Source organism: Oncorhynchus gorbuscha, linkage group LG03 (assembly GCF_021184085.1).
Source record: "Oncorhynchus gorbuscha isolate QuinsamMale2020 ecotype Even-year linkage group LG03, OgorEven_v1.0, whole genome shotgun sequence".
Classification (NCBI taxonomy): Eukaryota; Metazoa; Chordata; class Actinopteri; order Salmoniformes; family Salmonidae; genus Oncorhynchus; species Oncorhynchus gorbuscha.
This window is the reverse complement of record NC_060175.1, coordinates 52,918,548-52,944,341: the sequence shown is the minus strand read 5'-3', so window position 1 is coordinate 52,944,341 and position 25,794 is coordinate 52,918,548. Positions and strand designations below refer to the sequence as shown.

General features: G+C 46.1%; 2 protein-coding genes across 2 annotated transcripts; one reads left to right on the top strand and one right to left on the bottom strand.

The window, feature by feature from the left end:
* Positions 1 to 279: 279 nt before the first annotated feature.
* LOC124031542 (glutamate receptor U1-like) lies at positions 280 to 5,785 on the top strand. The gene is made up of 10 exons (XM_046342923.1): positions 280 to 441; positions 572 to 713; positions 2,394 to 2,428; positions 2,574 to 2,753; positions 3,252 to 3,475; positions 3,592 to 3,689; positions 3,815 to 4,032; positions 4,209 to 4,428; positions 4,599 to 4,843; positions 4,981 to 5,785. Exons 2-10 carry the CDS (start codon positions 644 to 646, stop codon positions 5,083 to 5,085), a joined length of 1,395 nt encoding a protein of 464 aa, XP_046198879.1. The 5' UTR covers positions 280 to 441; positions 572 to 643; the 3' UTR covers positions 5,086 to 5,785.
* On the bottom strand, positions 5,630 to 25,584 carry plch2b (phospholipase C, eta 2b). The gene is made up of 21 exons (XM_046342921.1): positions 24,036 to 25,584; positions 22,579 to 22,725; positions 22,083 to 22,326; positions 21,530 to 21,659; positions 16,058 to 16,228; positions 15,867 to 15,960; positions 15,493 to 15,696; positions 10,916 to 11,036; positions 10,637 to 10,808; positions 10,363 to 10,470; positions 9,831 to 9,905; positions 9,355 to 9,455; positions 9,156 to 9,244; positions 8,836 to 9,021; positions 8,571 to 8,678; positions 8,294 to 8,418; positions 8,095 to 8,179; positions 7,794 to 7,940; positions 7,533 to 7,612; positions 6,285 to 7,434; positions 5,630 to 6,080 (listed from the first exon to the last, which is right to left on the bottom strand). The coding sequence occupies exons 1-21, from the start codon at positions 24,922 to 24,924 to the stop codon at positions 6,064 to 6,066; spliced, it is 4,443 nt and encodes a 1,480-aa protein (XP_046198877.1). The 5' UTR covers positions 24,925 to 25,584; the 3' UTR covers positions 5,630 to 6,063.
* Positions 25,585 to 25,794: the final 210 nt, after the last annotated feature.

The window sequence follows — 25,794 nt, the reverse complement described above, 5'->3', positions numbered from 1 at the left end:
GACAATATCTCATCATTTTGACTTAATATCTCATAATTGTGACATACTATCTCATACCTCGTAGTCAGATCTTTTTTTGTGTGCGTGTGTGTCAGGAACGAGCTTCCATACTCTACTCACCAGCTGGTTTATAGCCTATATATAGTCTTGCTCTGTAAGAAGGTGTAAATCTGAGGTGATCATCCAACCAGCAAGCAATTGGGAAGATACCATTAGTTGTAGAAACACAGGCATTTGAATCTTCCAAACATATTGTTAAGTGACACAGTCACAGGGGACAAACTCATTCTCCACCCACAAAAAAGTCCATTGGCTGTTTTAGCAGCTCTGTTGTGCTGGGATGAATATTTCTCATCATCATTTGCCCTCGTTCATCAGGATCAGTCTATAGCTGGAAGCCTCAACACAGCCGACTCACTTTACAGCTAACAATCTTATCAGGTATGGAAGATCTCTTTCATTTGTGTATTGTCATAGATGTAATATATCCATGCTTCATAACTACTGTATTTTTAGTCCACTGTTCAATTTGAGTATGACATTAGCTTCTTTTGTTCTCTGAATTTAATAGTTTGTGAAATCGTGGATACTGTTGATACCACTACGTTGATACCACTACATCATTAGGATCAGAGGTGAAACCATGAGGGTGCTGTTGGGTGTCATCGTGTGCACCATGGTGCTTCTACTGCCCCTAAGGAGCTGTGTTGCGGGTAATACACTGTTTAATGTACATCTTACTGTGCTCATAAATCCAGTTAATTCTTTGTCTGTTTGTCGGTCACTAAAGCAAGCAAAACTGTGTAAAACAGGAATCTTGACGTGCATGAGATTCACCATACCCTGGTCCAAACGCTGTTATCGCCAAGCCAAACAATCGGGCCTCAAAGCAATCTTCAATTCTAAACGTTCTTTCGTTTAATGACCACTAATGAGCTTGAGAATAAAATAGAGGATTTGTTTGGTATGACAATGAGTGACAAGGAGTTGGCATCAGGGGCAGACATAGCAATTTGGGGACCCATTTCAAATTCTGTTGAAGGCCCTTCTAACAGCCCTATACATTTACTGCTTGATTGTTATTATTATCCAACAATTAAAATGTTTATAGATAGGTCTTATAAATCTGTTGAATTAGTGACTTACTGAAATCTGTGTAAATCTGTCAGTGGACGGGGACCCTTGGGTAGCTGGCGTCCATTTAATTTGAAATCTATGAAACACAGCTCAGTCCAACTCTGATTGGCATGGTAACCTGAAACAGACTGCCAATCAAACTAAATTCCCGAATAAACATGAGAAAATGTCAAATGACAAAATGTAGACGTTTTTCTTTAGCCGTTTGTCCAGTCGATGCGCTTGTGTTGGCAGCGTGGCAGTGTATATGCTTATTTTGGTGCCAGACTCCTCGTGTTCTCTCTGCTTGACGAGTTATGAATGAGGAGACGGTCAGCTGGGCATGGCATCAAAGTGAGGGGCCGCATCCTGTCTGGCAGACACGCACCACTCTGACAGAAAAAGAAGCGAGCCAGCTGACATGCTCACAAAAATGGTCATGAATCAATTCAATGCAACAAACAAGGAGCCTTGTGTTCAAATGTGGCCAAAAAAAGTGACAGGGCCCTTGAAGAGCTTGTATGGGTGTCATAGTTTGAATAGGATGAGCTGATGTGTGTCAGGACCTCCCTATGGTTTTGAGGGAGCCCTGTGGCCTTAGCCTGAATCGAGGCTTTTGATACTCTGACTGCCGTCCTACCCCATAGTGCCATGTCTTTGTCATGGCTTGAAATAACTCACAAACTGGAATATGGCTGTAAAACCGTTTTGAACACTTTCAAGTGGGAAAGGAGAGTGGCCAGCTCTCTGGGATGCCGGAAACCAGTTGTGATGACTAAGAAGGCATCAATGCACCCCCATGTTTACCTCTCACTATCTGCAAAGGGGTCACCGACTCAGGGTATAAGGGCTAAAGATGGCCACAGCACAAAGAGCTCTTTGAATCCGCCGGCTACATTTGGAAGGCACTCCAAATGAAAGAAAAAGATTTGTGAATTAGGGATGTCGAGCCAGTGGGACCGGAAATATGCTTTGGCAATGCTTCAATGCCGACGGAGAAGGTCTGCCAGAGCCCTCTCCCCTCTCTGTTCAGTGTGTAAGCATGCACGCTGTTGTCCTCCTGTGTATATGCCTTTATTCAATTGATGTGTTGATGTACTTAGAAAGCACTCACAATGCTGACACTGTTTTAGATGCTGTGAATCATAAGTGATTCACCTAAGAATGTCATTGGCAAGGTTCAAATGCAACTTCAAGTAGTTTATCTTCCTCTTTGATTTGGATGCGGGTGAATAAGAGTAACCTCTATATCTCGCTAACATCTATTTCTCCTTTAGCAATGCGACCAGACTTGACAATCACTACAATAAAGGTAATTAAAGGGATCATGTCTCTGTCACTCTATACTGTATTGACTGCAAGCCTTTTCTACTCCATTTCAACCCATTTGCTGCTGTATAAACAAGATTGATGACGATTCAGAAGTCAGACTCGTTCTTCTGTGCCTCACCCTTCAGCAAGATCCATACACCATGTCCAAAGGCTCTCAGATGGAAGGTTACTGCATGGACCTGCTGTCTGAACTGGCCAAGAAACTGGACTTCAAGTACAACGTGCACCTGGTGAAAGATGGGTTTTATGGCAGGCAGGATGAGACTGGGGCCTGGAACGGGATGATCGGAGAGGTGGTGAGAAAGGTGAGCAAAGCAAACTTTTTCATAGATTAGTGATTACAGCGCGGAACATCTGCTCCCATTTCTGCTTACGATTGACACTGTCCATTCCAATGTGACCATAACCATGTGGGAAGTTACTCATGCAGATAAAACATTTTCAAATGGGAACATTTTAAAATGTGATGATCTAGTTTCGTTGGTGGAGTTTAAACACTTGATCGATGTATATATCGTAGAAGAGTGTAATTGTCTTTAGGACAGCTGTTTTTAGCCAAGACGTTTGTGTTTTTAATGTTCAAAGTTTTTGTTGCACTGTATGTGTGTTTATGGTTTTGTTTAATGTTGTGTTAGTGTATGTAAATGGTTTTGTCTGAAACGTCGTTCCCTCTACTGCTGAACCAGGTCTCTCTTGGAAAAGAGATGTTATCTCAATGAGAAAAAACCTGTAAAAATAAAGGTTAATATTTAAAATTTAAAAAAGCAAATGTAAAATATAAATCTATATTCTTATCCCTGTAGGAGGCAGACCTGGCGATTGCTCCTCTGACCCTCACTGCTGCCCGGGAGAAGGTTGTGGGGATGACCAAACCCTTCATGCAGACAGGCATCAGCATTCTCCTGAGGAAAGACATCTCAGAAGAGGCTGGCATCTTTGACTTCCTGAACGCCTTCTCGGTAGAGACCTGGGTGGGGATCCTCGCTGCGTACCTGGGCACTGCTATCTCCATCTGTGTAATAGCCAGGTGAATTATGTTGTGAGGAAGTTTCATCAGAAAATACATTTATCATGTACTGAGTCTGGCTGGAACCTTTTGCAAGTATAATTTAAAAACTGTTCAACAAACATTTTCCAACACAGACTCAGCCCATGTGAGTGGAGTCAACCCCAGACTGAAGAAAACAGATTTACTTTCAGCCACAGTTTGTGGTACACTGCTGGAGCCCTCACTCTACAGGGTAACTAACAGGGATTTAACCAGGCATTTCAACCAATAGCGTACCTGTACCAAAACAACAACACAAGAGCTGTGTATGGTCTGTGTGGTTTGGTGTTCTGATTTAGTATTGCTTCTTATTCTCAGGTGCCGGTCCACACCCCAAAGCTTTATCAGGACGCATAATATGCTGCACCTGGTGGTTGTTTGGTCTGGTCCTCTTGGCCTGCTATTTCTCCAACCTCAGCACATCTCAGGGCTCAGACTCCAATCAACTGATGGTGAAAGGGTTTGAGGACTTGGCCAACCAGCAAGGGATTGAGTATGGGACCCTGTCTGGCTCCTCCACACTTGCCTTCTTCAAGGTGAGGCCAGTGCACCCTGCCACACCCCATCCCCTGGTATCCCCTTCTTTTCCCCTTCGCTCTTTGCCCTCAAATGATTGGGCTCACATGTCAGTGTCTCCGTTCTGTCAGTCCTCTCAGCGGCACGCTGACGCTCTCTTCCTCTCTGTCCGTGGTTTTTCTTTTCCTTGGTGTAGAACTCTAATAACCCAACCTACCGCAGGATCTACGAGCACATGGAGAGAGCCAAGAGTTTTGTGTCATCAATGGATGAGGGTGTTCGCCGGGCAAAGGAGGGCAACTTTGCCTTCATTGGAGAGTCTGTGTCTCTGGACTTGGTGGCGGCTCGTCACTGTGAGCTGGTCCGTGTCCATGAGGTCATCGGCATGAGAGGGTACAGCATCGCAGGCACCCTGGGTGAGCCACATGTCTAGGGAGTGAGATATCATACGGCAAAACACATTGACTGGAACCTCTGAACTTTATTTCTACGTGATAATGTTATTACACTCACCATACTCATGCGACACAAATACTTTCTCGAACAAGCCAGCTGATGTGCAAATGGTACTGTCTGTGTCATCCAGGCTCTCCCATGCTGAAGAACCTCAGTGTGGCCATCCTGGAGCTGAGTGAGGCAGGAGAGCTGGCTTACCTGCGCAGTAAGTGGTGGGCCAGCAGCTGCATGGCAGAAGCAGCCAAGGCCTCCCCCTTGCAGCCCCACAGCCTGAAGGGCATGTTCCTGGTGCTTGCTCTGGGCCTGGGGCTAGGGGTGCTGCTGGCTGTCCTGGAGCTCACCACCAAGTCCCGGAGCAATGCCAGGGAGCAGAGGGTGAGCAACACATATGCACACACTCACACACGGTCTAACACTGGTTTTAATGAAGAGTGGTGGATTCCATATGAATAGATAAGCAGATTTGCCTGGTCAAGATTGCTCTACATATCGCTCCAATTTGCTTCCCACAGAAATCATATTGCACAGTGTTGTCTGATGAACTGAGTCAGCGCTTGAGGACCACCGTCACCAACAAGAAGAGGAGCCAGGAAACCGCAGACAAAGACAAAGCATGAGTAGAAATGATAGTAGATACTCCATTATATATGGCCTAACAAAGCAATTTTCACTATGCAGGTCTTGACATGAGTTTTGTTCTAGATACTTTTTTCTAACCACAAAGAAACACCGTGTATCAGATATGCTTGCAGACTATTTCCAGGCTGTTATATGACATGTGTTAGTTAACAGAGTAATAAATAACGTACTGGAGAGGAGTAAATTAACAATTCTACAGTATTATGTTGAAGATATTTTATTGAGAAAAACAACATGTATATCTACTGTTAGAAATAATTTCATGTGTAGTGATTTAGAAAGATTTAAGAGCGGTGCAAAAATAGAAACGAAACATGAAGGTCCAAGTCAAGTCATCTTGAAAATGAGGAAAAATCATCACTTTCAAATAGTTTACATTTCAGTACTTTTGGTCAGCACAAATACTGAGAGCAATATATTAATATATATTAATGAAATGATGCAGTACATTTGTTTTAAAGTAGATTATACATTTACATATTATAGATACCAAGTACACTGAACTGTTTTTGTACAATTGGCAGCACACATTCGTTTCAAACCTATAAAACCGTCAGTTCACTTACTTAACATGTTTTGTCATTATAGAACTCAACACATTTTTAAAAAAGCATTATGTCATAGAACGATGTTGATGTAAAAGTTACGGCATATCTTTCAATAAAACCAGTCTAGTAATGAATGCATGTTCCATTCTGTTCCGTTCAGAACGATTCACTTTGGTATTCAGTTGTATTAACAAAAGATGCATCGTGATGCAAAAATGTCAATATCCACATAAAAAGTAAGTGATTACCTTAAACAAAATAAACTTGTTCGGTCTCAAAATGTGATGACATTTGTACATACATCTAGATACATACAAGGTAACGCTATATGTTTACAAGTGTATATCCTACTCCCATGCTTATTCCAATTGGCTGCTCACTGCTGTGGTCCTTGTAAGTGTCTGGTTACTATAGCGTAGAGTAATCTGCAAATAAAACACAGCGAACAAAATTGTCATTACTATAATTCCAGGGTCCTCAATCAACATTGATTTTGTAATGTCGATGATCTGAGCATACAGGTACACATACTTTGTGACTCAAAAAACAATACATCTTTAACACCGGCATGCACTCTAGCTGGGATATAATAACAGAATAAGATATTGTATAATAAGAGTCACTTTTACCGTAAAAAAAGAGTGGCGATTTACAGCGAATCTCCTTCATCTTTTGGTCAAAGAGGGCATTCATCTCTCTCTGCAGGGTGCCCACTTCCCTCTGCCCACTGACTGGCACGTGCGAAGGCAGGAGCTCCAGACTTAGACTGTCTATACTGCCACCACTGCTGGAGTCACTGTCAGACAGGTAGAGGCCGTTGGGTATAGGCTGGTGGCCATAGCGGCAATGGTTCTGGGGGGGAGGGGAAGGAGTCTGAGGCTGCCAGTGCACAGCAGCCCTGCGGTTAACTACTGGGGTGATGGGGGAGGTATGCTGCTTTCGTGGAACACTGCGAGAGCGGGCCTTTGTCCGTGACGTGTTGGAGGGGCGTTGGCTGGCTGGGGTCTCCAGGGTCCGTCTAACTCTGACAGGGGAGGATGGTGGGTGTCGGTTCCGGAGAATGACCTCAGGATGAGACTGGGGCTGGGCCTGGGGTAGGGACTGGGGCTGCGGATGGAGCTGTGGTTGGGGCTGATTCAGATGTTCTGATACAGTTTGGAGTGCAGGCTTACTGTTAAGTTTTGTCAGTGGTTCTCCTGCTATGTCCTCAAACTCAGGTGGGTCTGGCTCAAATGACCGACCCGAGTTGTCCTGGCCCGGCCAGTGTGCATGGAAAGACTGAACCTGGTCTTCCAGATCTGGCCAGGCTGCCTGAAACGACTGCGTTTGGCTCTCTGGCTCTGGACTCTGTGGCTGAGACGACTGAAACACGTCCTCCAGATCTGGGCTTGTTGCTGTGATGCACGGGATGGGCGCCCCAGAGTTGGAGAAGGTGGAGGACATGCGGACAAGGATGCCCTTCCTTTTCCCCTCCTTCTTTTTCTCCTCCTTCGGAGAAGCACCCTGGATTTCCTCCTCCAGGATTTGGACCGTGTGAGCTCGCTTCAGTGGTTCACTCTGAGTCCCTCTATGAAGGTAGTCTATGACCGCAGGCGTCAGTAACATGCTGCCGTTCCCACTGCTCTCCTGGGAGTAGGAGTCCAGGTCCTTGCGGTAGCGCTGACGGACGTCCTCTGATGAGTAAGTGGAGAGGTGCATGGAGACCGCCTTTGGCTCCTTGGCCGACCCTTTCTTCGTAGCTTTTTTCAAAAAACCCTTCACAGCATTACTTGGCTTAACCTACGTGACAGAAAACAAGACAAGCTTTCATCGCTGTTAAGAAAATCCAAGCCTTAGTCTTCAACGACAGCAAAACTCAACCCAGTGCTTAGGCCTACCTTTCCTGTGATGTCATTTACAGCCACATGAACAAAGATGGAGGCCTCCTCCATGCCCTCAAGATAGACATGGCGATAACCTTAAACATGTTTTGAAAAGATGATACGGTCAAATGAACCATTTATCACATTAATCCCAAAATCACATGCATTTCATTTTCGTAGAGCAATCCATGATAATGGTGCACTTGTTGTGTTGACGATCCAAATGTCTTCTGTCTGATGAAGTAGAGACCTGGTTAATCCCTCCAGCTACCTTACCTGGCATCATGCTGACGAATGCTATGGTCCTCTGTCCAATGAAGTTTTGTCCTATCGGATCATGGTCCCACACCTGGAAACGCACCAGTGCAATCTGGGTCATGTGGAGGGTGAAGACCAAGCTCTCCTCCCACATGGGATTGAAGCCTACAATGGCACAGAGAAGGAAGGAGACTATTAACTTCCATTGCTTTTCATTCAACAGAAGTTTAACAGAATATCAAAATGTATAGTTGAATGAGCACCTTGTTAAAAAAAAAAACGGAAGCTAAATAGCTGTTGATTTAAGATCAATGCTCACCATTGTCATCCACCACCCTTGTCTGCTGCTTACAGCAATCAATAGGCAGACCGATGATCTCCACCTCTACAAAAGGATCAATAATCTACAACAACAACAACGAAGACACATTCACATACAACGCACGAGTGACAAGACAAATAGCCTTGTAGTCTCCTCACATAAAAGAGGTCAATTGAGGTTGTCTGACATGTCTCACCTCCCCTCTATCCCCCAGCATTGAGTCTTTGGGTTTTGGAAGCTGCTGCCCACTGATAATCTTCAGTACCAATTGAGTCTTACTCTGTCCTGGCAGAGGGTCCTCCAGCGTAGGGTTAAAGAAACCTGGGCAACACAGAGGGCAACATTCAGCCAGCAAACTCTTATTCTGAGGAACAACTACTGTGCATTTATAGTGTTCAATTGTAAAACCCGTTTTGCTCATGTCTGTATTTTGGCTTCAACTACAGTTACCCATGTTTTCTAATAGTACCCACCTTTGTTCATGCACCTGGGCTTCAGTAAGTATCCACAGTTGCCATTGGTTGAGAACTTGGCTCTGTTCAGTTCAAGCATGCGGCCCTCTGTCTGGTAATTCAGTGCAACTGAAAAGATAAGACCAGATAAGAAACACATTTTAGAGTACGACCACTGTTCTGAACCAGACTGAAGTCTAGATATTTGCCTCTAGACTGTCTTGTTTTTCTCTGTTAAGCAAAGCAAAGCACGCTTAAAGGTATTGCAATGAGCAGGGTACTTTACCCATATGGCATCCTGCGTTCCAAAAGGGCTGTGGGTTGAAGTTGCTAGAGTCCACACGGTAGTTGGAGGGGTAAACACGCAGTAGCTGCCTCTGGTTTAATCGCACCAACTGAGCTGGCTTCAGAGCCATGATCTGGTTCACAATGCTTTCATTGAGGGAAGACACTTGCCAACTGGTCATATAAGCTGCCGACCAGAAAACACATAGGTTCAGACACACTGACAACCAAGAGATAGAATGACTCCCATGCAGAAAGATCTTGTGCCATTGTTGAGTAAAGCAGAAATGATTTTGTTTGAATATGGACACTACTCCCCACCTTGTGTTTCAATGTCATGGACCCGGACAGACTTGGTGTACTTGACGAGGTCAGACAGGGCTCGGGATAACCTCATCGTCTTCCCTTTCCTGAGGGTGAATAGGGGAGGGCCAGAGATAATTGGATGCATGGGTCAACGTTTAAAAGTTCAAGTAAATGGTTTGACAACAGTGTAACAGTCATGTTTGATTGGCTTTACTTGTTGTGGTACACAATTTGTGTTTTGTCTCTCATGATGGGGTTCTCTTGGTCTGCATGGTCTAAATTGAGCATTAGCTTCTTTTTCTTCTTCTTTTTCCTCTAAGCACAAGAAATGAACAGTCAGCGTTTAGTCCAGATGGGGGCATTTCTACTGTAACAAGAGCATGTTAGAGCTGTAGAAAATGTCTCTCAAAGCAATACACTGCACTGTCAGGAAAGTCACACAGAAAAGCTGATGCAGGCCTATGGTGACAACGACTATGTTCACACGCTCGTGTTGGCAAAGGGGGGTGGTGAAGGGAGTTTGTGATTTGCGTTTGTGCTGGTGAGGTAAGAGTCATTTGCATGGTGGAGGGAATGGTGAAGTGGAAGAGTGAAGTTCATTTGCATAAACATGATTGGAAAGCGCGGTGAAGCGAAGGCCGGGTAAGGAGGAAGGGAGGGAGGGATTTGTACGAGAGAGAATAGGCTGACCTTGCGTCTGAAGCTGCCCATGATAGACCTGCGTTTCTTCGGTTTGGATTCATCTGCAGTGCCAGCAGCGTTCCCCTTGAATAGTCAAACATATTCAAGACTCTAGACTCCCTGCAGACACAATCAATCAGCCACCTAGCTATCTCACTGTCTGATGGAATTCCTAAGGGCCTTGGCATTCTTCTCACGACAGAGCACCTGATAACATCACGTGTTGTGCTTTTCATTGTTCTCTGATGTCAGCAACAACAACAAAGTACAGCAATCAGATATTTGCATCTAGGTAAACTGAAACACATGAAATTCACATAACATCCACTGTAAAACAGCCATTAATTAAAGTCGTTTTCAGACAAAGAATAAGTGCACTAGGCTTACAGTAATGAGACGTTCATTGATGCCTCACATTCGGAGTATTATGCCACCGACAGGAGCTTTTAGGAACACTACAAATGTCCTGGGATAGTTTTACTCAAAACATTGATATTTTACCCTCAGTCTATTTTTAGCTAAACGGTAGTAATGTCCTTACATCTGTGTTTATCTGGGTGTCATCCTCATCCTCCTCTTCCTCACTGTCTTCATCCGACACATCCCCCTCCTCTGCATCACCATCAATGTTCGCTGGAAGCTTCTTTCCCTGTGGAATAACAACCAGTCTGTTTACTACATGACCTTTTTTTTCACGGAAAAGTGTTCTCTTAATGTCGTTTTAGAGTTTTATGATTTGGACATCGCCTGCTATGGAAATGATTGACTGCTACTATTGGTTGCATCAGTACATTGATAAAGAAATAGGGCTTTACCTTGACTAGAACTTTCCCTTTCAGGAGCTCTGGGGAGGGCAACTTTCTGAATTCATTCATGTTGACTGTGGAAAGGTCCACCTTATCCTGGAGCACCTCCAACAGATACTCAGCCATCTTCTTCTGCTGGGGCACTGTGCAATGGTTCTCTATGGATAGGATCACCGGGTACCTGAGGATGTACGGCACAACACATTGGAATGTGTGCTGCCCGTGAATATGGTTTTCTATTGCTATGTATACCTGGGCAGGACATGGTGACAAAATAAAGGTACTCACTGATTCTTCGTGAAGGCATATTTGTTAACGGTTTCAATGACGTCTTTGAAGAGGATCTTGGATGTCAGGGTGTAGCCATGATGGACGATAGGCTCCCCGTCTGGTCCATCCCAGCAGTCCACTGACAGACACAGTGAGTGAGTGAGTGAGTGAGTGAGTGAGTGAGTGAGTGAGTGAGTGAGTGAGTGAGTGAGTGAGTGAGTGAGTGAGTGAGTGAGTGAGTGAGTGAGTGAGTGAGTGACGAGGATGGTAAATACTGTTATACAACGGGTGAGTCTAATCCTGGATTCTGAGTGGTTAAAACCGCATTCCAGCCAGTGTCTATTTAAGCAATAAGGCCCGAGGCGGTGGGGTATATGGGGTGGCAGGTAGCCTAGTGGTTAGAGCGTTGGGCTAGGAATCGAAAGGTTGGTAGATCGAATCCCTTAGCTGACAAGGTAAAAATATTTTGTTCTGCGCCTGAACAAGGCAGTTATCCCATTGTTCCTAGGCTGTCATTGTAAATAAGATTTTGTTCTTAACTGACTAGCCTAGTTAAATAAAAAATATGGCCAATATACCACATGTCTAAGAACAGCCTTTAGCTGTGGAATATTGACCATATACCACAAACCCCTGAGGTGCCTGATTGCTATTATAAACTGATTAACAATGTAATTAGATCAGTAAAAATAAATGTTTCGTCAAACCCATGGTATATGGTGGGTCTAATCCTGGATGCTAACGGGTTAAAACTGCAATCCAGCCAGTGTCTAATCCACAAGTTACCGCTAGCTAAAGCTATGACGTTAAATGCCTATCTACTCTGTCCCATCTCACTGCGCAATCCACTCTCTCATCAGCCCAGCCAGGTAATTTATAAACTTGATCTCCACTATAAAAAGCATTTAGACATTATATCCCATTTCTTTTAGACTATCATTTGATTTAATTTTCAAAAGCGGAGATTTGTATAAACCTTGCTGTCTGTCTCTCCGCCATTTGCAACATTGTTTCAAGATATTGAAATTCGATTTCCAGCTGTCCTATGGTAATGAACCTGTCGGGAGTCGGGATGAGACACACAGGCAGGCAAGATTTCTCAGCCAGTCGACAGTCGAAATCATAAATCGGCTGGCATCATTTTTTACAAAGAAATATCAATAGAAAACAGGTAAAACGAGATGAAATGCAGCTAGTTTGCTGTCATTCCATTTTCAGTTTGAAGTGATTGTGTTAGCTGTGTAGTTGGCTGTCTCATTTGAACAGTGGACTGGCGGCAGAGAAAATGTTCAATGCCATGCGAAATCGCACATAATTAGTTCATTGCTATAACAATCACTAGAAAACAACTTTAACAAACATAAATGCAGCCACTTTGCTAATATTCTGGCTACACTGTTTGACGTAACTGTGTTAGCCAAAGTTGGCTAGCTGGCAAGCATGGGATAAGAATGATGCCAGAAAGAACGAACGGTTTGGGAAGCAACCATAGATTTGTGTCGGGACAAAAACTTGTGGAAGGATGAAATAGTATGAATAAATTCATCAAAATAACGTTTTTAATGAAACATATGTCAATCACTATTTGAATATGTTGGTTACCCGTTGTACAAAAGTAATAATGCCCTCATCTCGGGCCTAACAACAACCGTGCCAATATATCCTCCAAACACCGGCTTTCTTTGATGGGGTTTTATCGGCGGTTGGCATTCAAAGGTATGGTGCATTACCTCCACCTACTGTACTGGAGTACGAGCCAGCGATAGGGATAATTGAAATCCTACCTCCCAGCCATGTTGCTCTTAAAAAATATATCAACATATTTGAGACTATATCTAATGACGTTCTACTCAATATACTCTCAATATATTCAATATACTCTTTAAAATAATTTCCTGTATCCTCTTTTTCCTCATACTAGATGTCAGCCTCTCTCTTTCCCTCTGATACTCTCCACACTGCAGCAATACAGGCTCCACGGTCTCTGTTTCCTGTCAATAATCACACTTTCCTGTTGGATGCTTTCCTATCACATTTAAGGTCTTATTCAACTGTCTGTGTCCCACCCTTAATCTACTGGCTGTGTCCCACCCTTAATCTTGTAAAAATAGCCTCCTCTCTTATGTCCCTTCCTGCCATCCTCCCCTCCCCAACTTTCCTCTGTACTTGAAATAAATGCCTGCCCTTAGAAGCTCTATTCCACTGCTCCTGCTATCTCTGCACCATCACTGTCCATATCATGCTTTTTGCCTCTGCCTTGCTCATTAAAACTACAACATCCTCACTACTAAGTGCATCCGATCCTCGTTTGCTAAGTCAAACAACACCGCTGGTTCTGCTCACACTGCCCTACCCTGTGCTCTGACCTCTTTCTCCCCTCTCTCTCCAGATGAAATCTCGCGTCTTGTGACGGCCGGCCGCCCAACAACCTGCCCGCTCGACCCTATCCCCTCCTCTCTTCTCCAGACCATTTCCGGAGACCTTCTCCCTTACCTCACCTCGCTCATCAACTCATCCCTGACCGCTGGCTACGTCCCTTCCGTCTTCAAGAGAGCGAGAGTTGCACCCCTTCTGAAAAAACCTACACTCGATCCCTCCGATGTCAACAACTACAGACCAGTATCCCTTCTTTCTTTTCTCTCCAAAACTCTTGAACGTGCCGTCCTTGGTCAGCTCTCCCGCTATCTCTCTCAGAATGACCTTCTTGATCCAAATCAGTCAGGTTTCAAGACTAGTCATTCAACTGAGACTGCTCTTCTCTGTATCACGGAGGCGCTCCGCACCGCTAAAGCTAACTCTCTCTCCTCTGCTCTCATCCTTCTAGACCTATCGGCTGCCTTCGATACTGTGAACCATCAGATCCTCCTCTCCACCCTCTCCGAGTTGGGCATCTCCGGCGCGGCCCACGCTTGGATTGCGTCCTACCTGACAGGTCGCTCCTACCAGGTGGCGTGGCGAGAATCTGTCTCCTCACCACGCGCTCTCACCACTGGTGTCCCCCAGGGCTCTGTTCTAGGCCCTCTCCTATTCTCGCTATACACCAAGTCACTTGGCTCTGTCATAACCTCACATGGTCTCTCCTATCATTGCTATGCAGACGACACACAATTAATCTTCTCCTTTCCCCCTTCTGATGACCAGGTGGCGAATCGCATCTCTGCATGTCTGGCAGACATATCAGTGTGGATGACGGATCACCACCTCAAGCTGAACTTCGGCAAGACGGAGCTGCTCTTCCTCCCGGGGAAGGACTGCCCGTTCCATGATCTCGCCATCACGGTTGACAACTCCATTGTGTCCTCCTCCCAGAGCGCTAAGAACCTTGGCGTGATCCTGGACAACAAACTGTCGTTCTCAACTAACATCAAGGCGGTGGCCCGTTCCTGTAGGTTCATGCTCTACAACATCCGCAGAGTACGACCCTGCCTCACACAGGAAGCGGCGCAGGTCCTAATCCAGGCACTTGTCATCTCCCGTCTGGATTACTGCAACTCGCTGTTGGCTGGGCTCCCTGCCTGTGCCATTAAACCCCTACAACTCATCCAGAACGCCGCAGCCCGTCTAGTGTTCAACCTTCCCAAGTTCTCTCACGTCACCCCGCTCCTCCGCTCTCTCCACTGGCTTCCAGTTGAAGCTCGCATCCGCTACAAGACCATGGTGCTTGCCTACGGAGCTGTGAGGGGAACGGCACCTCAGTACCTCCAGGCTCTGATCAGGCCCTACACCCAAATAAGGGCACTGCGTTCATCCACCTCTGGCCTGCTCGCCTCCCTACCACTGAGGAAGTACAGTTCCCGCTCAGCTCAGTCAAAACTGTTCGCTGCTCTGGCTCCCCAATGGTGGAACAAACTCCCTCACGACGCCAGGACAGCAGAGTCAATCACCACCTTCCGGAGACACTTGAAACCCCACCTCTTTAAGGAATACCTAGGATAGGATAAAGTAATCCTTCTCACCCCCCCCCCTTAAAATATTTAGATGCACTATTGTAAAGTGGTTGTTCCACTGGATGTCATAAGGTGAATGCACCAATTTGTAAGTCGCTCTGGATAAGAGCGTCTGCTAAATGACTTAAATGTAAATGTAAATGTTGTTTAGCCAGTATATCAGCTGCCTCATTCCCCTCCACCCCCACATGGACAAGAACTCAAGTAAATCTTATCTGTATACCCATCTGTCTAATCCTGCCATGGGTTTGTAGCATCTTATCAAGCAGGTCTTGTCTGCTACGTGACCTAAAGGACTGGAGACTCATCAACACTGCACATGAATCAGAGCAACAACTACTCCATCTGGTTAGACTTCCTTCACCCAGTGCAAGGCCAACAGAATGGCCATCAGCTCTGCCGTATATACAGCCAGATGATCTGTAATACGTTTCCTGACTGCCACCCCACATTCCTGCACTACAAATCCTGACCCAGTAGGTCCTGTCCTTGTATCTTTTGAATCATCTGTGTAGATGGCTATAAAGTCTCTTAAACAAATCAGCAAACACCGGCTTCTCTGGCATAACACTTAAGCTGGAGTACAGCACTGCAATGTTTTGAGTAGGGAGGCAGTTGAACGGCCATTATAGTGTCTACTAAGCTTACCTTCCACACAGCGACAGCCAGCCTGGAGCACATAGGCGTACATGTCTACCCTGGACTCAGACAGAAGCTGGTCCCCTGTCAGGTAGGTGTTGTGGGACGAGGCTATGAAGTAGTTACACAGGGGCTGAGTCATGTCCTGGTGCACACGATGGTGGTCTGGTTTAAAGATGTCTCCTGCTGGACTTCGCATGTAATTGGTGAAACCTGAGGTAAGAAACAGGATATGTGACTTTTCTTTGATTGACATACTGTTACTGTACTTGAAGATACACCATGTCTGTTCATGTGTATGTGGCTATTTCTGTGGGCTGCAATACTTTAGTTACAGGCGCTTGTGTCATGAAAACTACTTCAAAATCATGTCAAATCCTTACCATCGATGCCCAGAACCATATTCTGTAGGTTTTGAGAACATGGCTCAAACTGGCTCACTATCTCCAGACAATATTCTCTGGTTACACCCACCATCTAACAAACAGAAACATTGTGATGAAAAATGAGCAAATATGCAGAATATTTTTTGTTGTTGTTGAAACGTTATATTCTGCTTTTAATTCAGTTTTACCTTCTGTTCATTTTCCATGAAACGGACCAGGTCATTTAGGTCCATGAACTCTTTGTTATTACTGTAGGAGAGCATGATGAGATAGAGGCCTCTGCGTGTAGACATCATCTTATAGAAGGTACAGAATTCTTCAAAAGCTAACGAACCCTGGTTGTCATCTGTGTCTGCTTTCTGAGGATGGAAAAAAAATATGTAGGGTTCTAGTTAAGGTTAGGGTGAGGGTTAGCCACTTAGAAAAGAGAGTTCCTCAAGGGTTATTTGAGAAGGGTGATGGTTCTATGTGAAACCATAATGACTCAAAGAACCTTTGAACCCTTCAATGGTTCTTTGCAGTTCAGAAAATACTGCCCATCTCTGCCTATATGATTCTTCAAAAGGCTCTTTGTAGAACCTTCGAGATTAAGAAAGGGCTTTTATAGAACCATTCTCCATAAAGGTTCTATAAAGAACCATTCAAATAGGGTTCTATACAGCACCAAGAAAGGTTGTAACAATATCAGAATCATTTTTGGTGCTATATCCATGGGTCACTCTGTAGTTTCCATGGGTTGCACCACCGTCACTCTATTGTTTCCATGGGTTGCACCACCGTCACTCTGTTGTTTCCATGGGTTGCACCACCGTCACTCTGTTGTTTCCATGGGTTGCACCACCGTCACTCTGTTGTTTCCATGGGTTGCACCACCGTCACTCTGTTGTTTCCATGGGTTGCACCACCGTCACTCTATTGTTTCCATGGGTTGCACCACCGTCACTCTGTTGTTTCCATGGGTTGCACCACCGTCACTCTGTTGTTTCCATGGGTTGCACCACCGTCACTCTATTGTTTCCATGGGTTGCACCACCGTCACTCTGTTGTTTCCTCTGTTGTTTCCATGGGTTGCACCACCGTCACTCTGTTGTTTCCATGGGTTGCACCACCGTCACTCTGTTGTTTCCATGGGTTGCACCACCGTCACTCTGTTGTTTCCATGGGTTGCACCACCGTCACTCTGTTGTTTCCATGGGTTGCACCACCGTCACTCTGTTGTTTCCATGGGTTGCACCACCGTCACTCTGTTGTTTCCATGGGTTGCACCACCGTCACTCTATTGTTTCCATGGGTTGCACCACCGTCACTCTGTTGTTTCCATGGGTTGCACCACCATCACTCTGTTGTTTCCATGGGTTGCACCACCATCACTCTGTTGTTTCCATGGGTTGCACCACCGTCACTCTGTTGTTTCCATGGGTTGCACCACCGTCACTCTGTTGTTTCCATGGGTTGCACCACCATCACTCTGTTGTTTCCATGGGTTGCACCACCGTCACTCTGTTGTTTCCATGGGTTGCACCACCATCACTCTGTTGTTTCCATGGGTTGCACCACCGTCACTCTGTTGTTTCCATGGGTTGCACCACCGTCACTCTGTTGTTTCCATGGGTTGCACCACCATCACTCTGTTGTTTCCATGGGTTGCACCACCGTCACTCTGTTGTTTCCATGGGTTGCACCACCGTCACTCTGTTGTTTCCATGGGTTGCACCACCATCACTCTGTTGTTTCCATGGGTTGCACCACCATCACTCTGTTGTTTCCATGGGTTGCACCACCGTCACTCTGTTGTTTCCATGGGTTGCACCACCGTCACTCTGTTGTTTCCATGGGTTGCACCACCATCACTCTATTGTTTCCATGGGTTGCACCACCGTCACTAAATTGTTTCCATGGGTTGCACCACCGTCACTCTGTTGTTTCCATGGGTTGCACCACCGTCACTCTGTTGTTTCCATGGATTGCACCACCGTCACTCTGTTGTTTCCATGGGTTGCACCACCGTCACTCTGTTGTTTCCATGGGTTGCACCACCGTCACTCTGTTGTTTCCATGGGTTGCACCACCGTCACTCTGTTGTTTCCATGGGTTGCACCACCGTCACTCTGTTGTTTCCATGGATTGCACCACCGTCACTCTGTTGTTTCCATGGGTTGCACCACCGTCACTCTGTTGTTTCCATGGGTTTTGCACCACCGTCACTCTGTTGTTTCCATGGATTGCACCACCGTCACTCTGTTGTTTCCATGGGTTGCACCACCGTCACTCTGTTGTTTCCATGGATTGCACCACCGTCACTCTGTTGTTTCCATGGGTTGCACCACCGTCACTCTGTTGTTTCCATGGGTTGCACCACCGTCACTCTGTTGTTTCCATGGATTGCACCACCGTCACTCTGTTGTTTCCATGGGTTGCACCACCGTCACTCTGTTGTTTCCATGGGTTGCACCACCGTCACTCTGTTGTTTCCATGGGTTGCACCACCGTCACTCTATTGTTTCCATGGGTTGCACCACCGTCACTCTGTTGTTTCCATGGGTTGCACCACCATCACTCTGTTGTTTCCATGGATTGCACCACCGTCACTCTATTGTTTCCATGGGTTGCACCACCGTCACTCTGTTGTTTCCATGGGTTGCACCACCGTCACTCTGTTGTTTCCATGGATTGCACCACCGTCACTCTGTTGTTTCCATGGGTTGCACCACCGTCACTCTGTTGTTTCCATGGGTTGCACCACCGTCACTCTGTTGTTTCCATGGATTGCACCACCGTCACTCTGTTGTTTCCATGGGTTGCACCACCGTCACTCTGTTGTTTCCATGGATTGCACCACCGTCACTCTGTTGTTTCCATGGGTTGCACCACCGTCACTCTGTTGTTTCCATGGGTTGCACCACCGTCACTCTGTTGTTTCCATGGATTGCACCACCGTCACTCTGTTGTTTCCATGGGTTGCACCACCGTCACTCTGTTGTTTCCATGGATTGCACCACCGTCACTCTGTTGTTTCCATGGGTTGCACCACCGTCACTCTGTTGTTTCCATGGGTTGCACCACCGTCACTCTGTTGTTTCCATGGATTGCACCACCGTCACTCTGTTGTTTCCATGGGTTGCACCACCGTCACTCTGTTGTTTCCATGGATTGCACCACCGTCACTCTGTTGTTTCCATGGGTTGCACCACCGTCACTCTGTTGTTTCCATGGGTTGCACCACCGTCACTCTGTTGTTTCCATGGATTGCACCACCGTCACTCTGTTGTTTCCATGGGTTGCACCACCGTCACTCTGTTGTTTCCATGGGTTGCACCACCGTCACTCTATTGTTTCCATGGGTTGCACCACCGTCACTCTGTTGTTTCCATGGGTTGCACCACCGTCACTCTGTTGTTTCCATGGATTGCACCACCGTCACTCTGTTGTTTCCATGGGTTGCACCACCGTCACTCTGTTGCGTCATTGCCATTGTTATGAACGTTATACAGACGCCACAGCCATGTTGGTGCCCAAAGTCCAGTGATGCCCACTCATTCTGAACCGGGCCTAATGACTGTTTAGTCTAAATTACACTATAGTGGCATGGAAATATGATGACATTGCTAAAGTAGACAAATATTTAGTAGGAATCAACTGTGCCATGATGATCATGTTGTCAAATGTACTTTATACAGATGACAAAGTTGTTATTAGCTAGCATTATCATGCTGAAGCATGATGGGATGGCGGCAGATGAATGGCATGACAATGGGACTCAGGATCCCGTCACGGTAACTCGGTGCCATCAAATTGCCATTCATTGTCCGTAGTTTATGCCTGCCCATACCATAACCCCACCGGAATCATGGGGCACTCTGTTCACAACATTGACACCAGCAAACCGCTCGCCCACACAACACCATACACCAGGGGTGGGCATTTCCAGTCACCAGGAGCCTGATTGGTGTCACAGTTTTGTCCCAGCTAACACACCTGATTCCAATAATCACCAAATCATGTTCTTCAGTTTAGAATGCAATTTGATTAATCAGCTGTGAATGGAGAAAAAGTGTGACAAAAATCAGGCCCCCAAGGACTGGAGTTGCCCACCATTGCCATCTGCCCAGTACAGTTGAAACCGGGATTAATCTGTAAAGAGCATCCTTTTCCAGCGTGCCTGAGACGGTTTCAGACAGTTTGTGGTCACACATGGTCTGCGTTTGTTAGGCCGGTTGGACGTTCCGCCAATTTCTCTAAAATGACATTGGAGTTTGCTTGTGGTAGAGGAATTATCATTCAATTATCTTGAAAAAGCTCTGGTGGACATTCCTGCAGTCAGCAAGCCAATTGCACACTCCCAACACAAGGAACACCTGTGTAATGATCGTGCTGATTAATCAGCTTCTTGATATGTCACACCTGTCAGGTGGATGGATTATCTTGGCAAAGGAGAAATGCTCACTAACAGGGATTTAAACACATTTTCTGCACACAATTTGAGAGAAATAAGCGTATTGTGTGTATTTCAGGGACCAACCCTTTACATCTTGCATTTATATTTTTGTTCAGTATAATTACTTGCCCCCTTCAGGAATGTCATTTTATTTCCAAGCCACTTTTTGAGATAAAGATCAAAATTGAGATAAAGCCAGAGACTCTGGGTTCGCGCCCAGGCTCTGTCGCAGCCGGCCGTTAGGGAGGGTTTGGCCGGTAGGGATATCCTTGTCTCATCGTGCACTAGTGACTCCTGTGGCAGGCCGGGCGCAGTGCACGCTAACCAGGTCGCCAGGTGCACGGTGTTTCCTCGGCTGGCTTCCGGGTTGGATGCGCGCTGTATTAAGAAGCAGTGCGGCCTGGTTGGGTTGTGTTTCGGAGGACGCATGGCTTTCGACCTTCGTCTCTCACGAGCCCATACGGGAGCTTGTAGCGATGAGACAAGATTGTAAATACTAACAATTGGATTACAACGAAATTGGGGAGAAAAGGGGGTCAAATTAAAAAGATTGAGAAAAAGACACAGAACAAATCCTTCTTGCACTGCCACAAAATAAAATTGTGTCTGACATGTGGGGTTAAAAAAGATGGAAGACAGGTAATGCAATGTGCCTTAGTATGAATTACTGGAGCAGTGTGAACACGTACAGTAGGCTAATACAACCGTAGCCATCTGTTCTGTTCAACGGTGACCATATGGCCTGGTCTTCCTGCAGCGAGCTTCTCACGTACAGCGACCAACCTGCACTCTCTCAAGGTACGGCTAGGGAATCCTGAGACAAGACAACACATCCTAAGCTAGGATTGGAGATCAGGCCATGATCTTTGACCCCTAAACCCCTCTGGAAGAGTCTTGTCAGAGTGAAACCCCATTGCTGGCTTCTAAAGTAGCCTAGGGTTAAGTCTTCTCACCTTTCAGACAGAACTATGGGATAGCTACAGTATATACAACACTGTACATTGGGTACCAAACCATGTAAGGACACCTGAAATGCAAGCTCTTGCAAAGTAGTTTATAATTGATACTGGGTTTCCACATGACCTTCTGTAAAACTACTTTTAAAAGATGACAATTACTTGTTGTTGCATTCTAGGGTGTAATGAGAAACATTGAGATACAACTACATCAAAATGTTCTTGGTGAGTTCATCCCCAGATTTATGAACATCTGAATATGATCTCACCTTAAACATCTCCCTGACTTTCTGCCTGGGCAGGTTCACGTTGAGTTTGTGGAGTAACTGAAGAACCTCTCCCAGGCTCAAATTGCCGTCCCCGTTTTTGTCTGCCTCTGAGAAGGTCTGCTGTAACCATGTGAAATAAAAGTTAAGGAGGAGACACGGAGACCAGTGACCAATGACATTTCGTTTAGTGTGCATCAAAATGCATGTAGCTCAGTTGGTAGAGCATGGCGCTTGTAACGCCAGGGTAGTGGGTTTGATCCCCGGGACCACCCATACGTAGAATGTATGCACACATGACTGTAAGTCGCTTTGGATAAAAGCGTCTGCTAAATGGCATATATTATTATTATTATTATTATGATTTTACACAAACGTTGGAAAGTATCATATCCTAATTGAATCAAATGCCCACAGGCTGATGATATTCAGGTCGTATTATGTCACTCAAATGGATGTATTCTATGGTGTTGCAGGATGGCCTATGTTCTACTTCCATAATTGGGTCATAAGGCCCTATGAGTGATGTGCTCCATAGTGACAGAGTAAAGGATATTGGTCCCTTTTGCGTTGTCTCTTTGCCAGACTGTCCTCGTCACTGATGCCAGCCATGAGGTATTTCAGGCCAGTAATCCAGGTACGGGCCTCGTCTCCGTTAGTGGAGACCAGGTCAAGAGACTCCACGTGGTCGCCATGGTAAATACTGAAGCAGCAGTTGGGGTCGAAGCAACTGTCTGCGTAGCGCTGGAAGATCTCAGACTTCTTGCCCTCACACACCTCGTGGATGGAGTCAATGGTTACTGGGATAGAATCAACGTGGAAATGAATCAGAATGTCCTCCAGCAGTCAATCAAATAACCTGTTCATTTTTTAGAAATCTCATAGCTATTTCAGATGAGTTACCAGGTGGTAATACACACACGTGATACGCGCGTTCGTACATTATGTTCAAATATCTAAAGGAATAGGGCTGGTAAAACTGTTGAACGTAGACCAAGTAAAAATACTAGAGTATTCCTCACAGTGCCCGTATGAAACCCTGTCTGACTCACTTTTGGCTTTATCGTGCTTCCTGGAGGGCCTCCAGCGGATGCAGGACTTGTGTTCATCCAGGTAGAAGAACCTGACCAGGCCCTTCTTCTTCCCTTTCAGTTTGGTCATCTGGGTGCCAGTCTGCATGGTGCACATACACCTCTCCACTGCAAGACAGGCCACAGGGAGGAAGGCACACACACACACTGGGTCAACATCAGATGGCCTCTGTGCTCACACGGTACAGGGCGCCCTGTCCATGTACTGTACTTGTGTACCCTAACATTATAGCATTTGGGCCCATATCGAGTAAGTAAATAGCCTTGCACGAGCCTTGCACGAGCCTAGCCTTGCACGAGCCTAGCCTTGCATGAGCCTAGCCTTGCACGAGCCTAGCCTTGCATGAGCCTAGCCTTGCACGAGCCTAGCCTTGCACGAGCCTAGCCTTGCACGAGCCTAGCCTTGCATGAGCCTTGCACGAGCCTAGCCTTGCACGAGCCTAGGAACGGCTCATAGGAGTAGGAGCCCAGATCCTGTTTCTGTAGCGTGAGGCAGCTTGAAGTACAAGTACACCCCCTGCACAGAACGCTAATCTATTTGGGCCCATATAGTAATTGTTTACTGGGGCAACAAGGAGAAGTTGCTGATGCATTGTAAGACGTGTCATGAGCATGTGTAGCCCCATATGTCCTGCAATACTGAATTATCTTTCAATCGGCAGGTGAATTTACAAATGTTATTTCACAGCGCTGGGGAAGCCACGCATATAATCCCTTTCAGATTAATTGAGGAGAATAGCAGGGTTCAAGCAGAGATTTACCAACTAGCAGATTAGCTGACAACGTCAGGGCCAGGATTTAAGGGGCTGTTTATGTTATCAACGTGCACCTTGCACATCAAACACATCTCTTGTCGTACAGCTGAGATAGATACTTAATCCTTGCAATATCTGCAGTGTAGAATATTCTGCTCTTATACTGACTCATTGGTAGTGCATACTGTAGACCCACCTACAGCTGACTTAACTGAGCTGGCTCCCATTCTCTTAGGACCCCCCCTGTCCCATGACATGTTCACATGGCATTCATGTTTGTACGGTATTTTTGAGCATGACGGTAAGAGCAGTTAACCTTCCTCTGTAATCTGAGGTAGAGAGAGAGAGAGACACACGTGATGCTCACTAGTCGGCATCACTCAGTCTAATCTTTAGGGATTGTCTGGAGTCCATATACCCATCATCTACTCCCTGTTACCTGCGTACATGTCACCTGCATTTTCACTCTATTGTGGTGGGAAATCCAGGGTTTAGGGAGCAATAGCAGTTGTTATAGGATATGCTACCTTGTTTCGTACATTTTGTTCAAACTCAGTGGCTAATGATTTACAGCTCTGTATCCTCCACAAATAGTAAGTCATTAAGTCATTCGAGGGAAGATAAAAATATATGTCAAATATCATATCTCCATCAGTCGCTTACCATATTGACCCAGTCTCCATTTGGGCTGTGCTACGACGCTTCCACCAATCCAGAAGAACTCCTCTGCCAGTCTGGAGATGGAGGTTTTCTGCCACAGCTTTGGGGACGTCATGATGGACGGGGTGGGAGACCTGCTAGAGGACCTGCTGAAGGGGGAGGAGGTCCTTCTCTCTGCGCTCAGAGAGGACAGACAGGGGGAGAACAGTCCAGGAGACAAGGAAGCAAAGGATGGAGAGCCACTCTTCACTGTAGACGAGGTAGCCATCACTGGAGTAGAGGTGAGGCTCAGTCTTGGAGATGTTGGAGATGGAGCTGTCATCGGTGGGGTGTTGATGGGGTTTAGTCCTGGAGATAAGTTGACGTTCAGTCCTGGAGATAGCGGTGCCATGGCTGAGTTGACGTTCAGTCCTGGAGATAGCGGTGCCATGGCTGAGTTGACGTTCAGTCCTGGAGATAGCGGTGCCATGGCTGAGTTGACGTTCAGTCCTGGAGATAGCGGTGCCATGGCTGAGTTGACGTTCAGTCCTGGAGATAGCGGTGCCATGGCTGAGTTGACGTTCAGTCCTGGAGATACCGGTGCCATGGCTGAGTTGACGTTCAGTCCTGGAGATAGCGGTGCCATGGCTGAGTTGACGTTCAGTCCTGGAGATAGCGGTGCCATGGCTGAGTTGACGTTCAGTCCTGGAGATAGCGGTGCCATGGCTGAGTTGACGTTCAGTCCTGGAGATAGCGGTGCCATGGCTGAGTTGACGTTCATTCCTGGAGATAGCGGTGCCATGGCTGAGTTGACGTTCATTCCTGGAGATAGCGGTGCCATGGCTGAGTTGACGTTCAGTCCTGGAGATAGCGGTGCCATGGCTGAGTTGACGTTCATTCCTGTACCGCTCATTTAGCTACACGCCTGCCTCCCGCTCATGTCCTCTACCCAGTGTATGTGCCCCTCACACAGCCTTGGTCTCTCCAGTTGGACTGTGGTTCAAACCAATACTTAATATCCTGAAGACAACTCAAACTCCCTACCATAATCCAGGAGGTATGTCCATTTTCAGAATTGTATTTTACCACGCAGAGTTAAAATACCTTGTCCTGTACCACCACCTCAGTTTGTATGTGTGTCTCCAGAAGAACTAGCCATAGGACAGGGAGTGAAGGCCCCTGGTTACTCCATTCATTCCCATTCTTCACCAAACATTCCACAGCACAGGTCCCAGTGACGCAGCCAGTGTACACACAAGTGTGTTTCGCACTGTGGCAGCAGGAGACGTGTGCAACACGCGTCAACCACTAAACCTTCCTCAAGCTGTAATCCTGGGCTAAAGGAGGCCACGGCCTTCGCTGACGGATGTTCACGCAAAATGTAAGCTCTTAAAGAAAGGGAAAGAGGTGGGGATGGGAAGGGATGTTCACTCAGTAGCACAAAAGGGAAGTCCAATCAAGTAGCTGAATGCGGAGTATCCAACCACTCTCAGATAGGAATGGGATGTTAGTTTTTGTGGCGTGACTCTGAGTCTAGGCTGCAGTCAAACCAATGAGATGAAGTCTCCCCTTCTCAGCAGCCTGTGGGCTCTTCCCTCGTGAGACAATTACCCTCTTTGCAATCAGCATGTAATAACACTAACATGAAAATTGTGAATTAGCTCTGCTGTGTATGTTTGGTGTCTGTTCTATGAAAAACGCACTGGCCTATCAGGGATACCAAAGTATTTAATTGAATTAAAGTATTGACTCTGCAGGAGGAGGTCTTATGTTCTGCACGCCG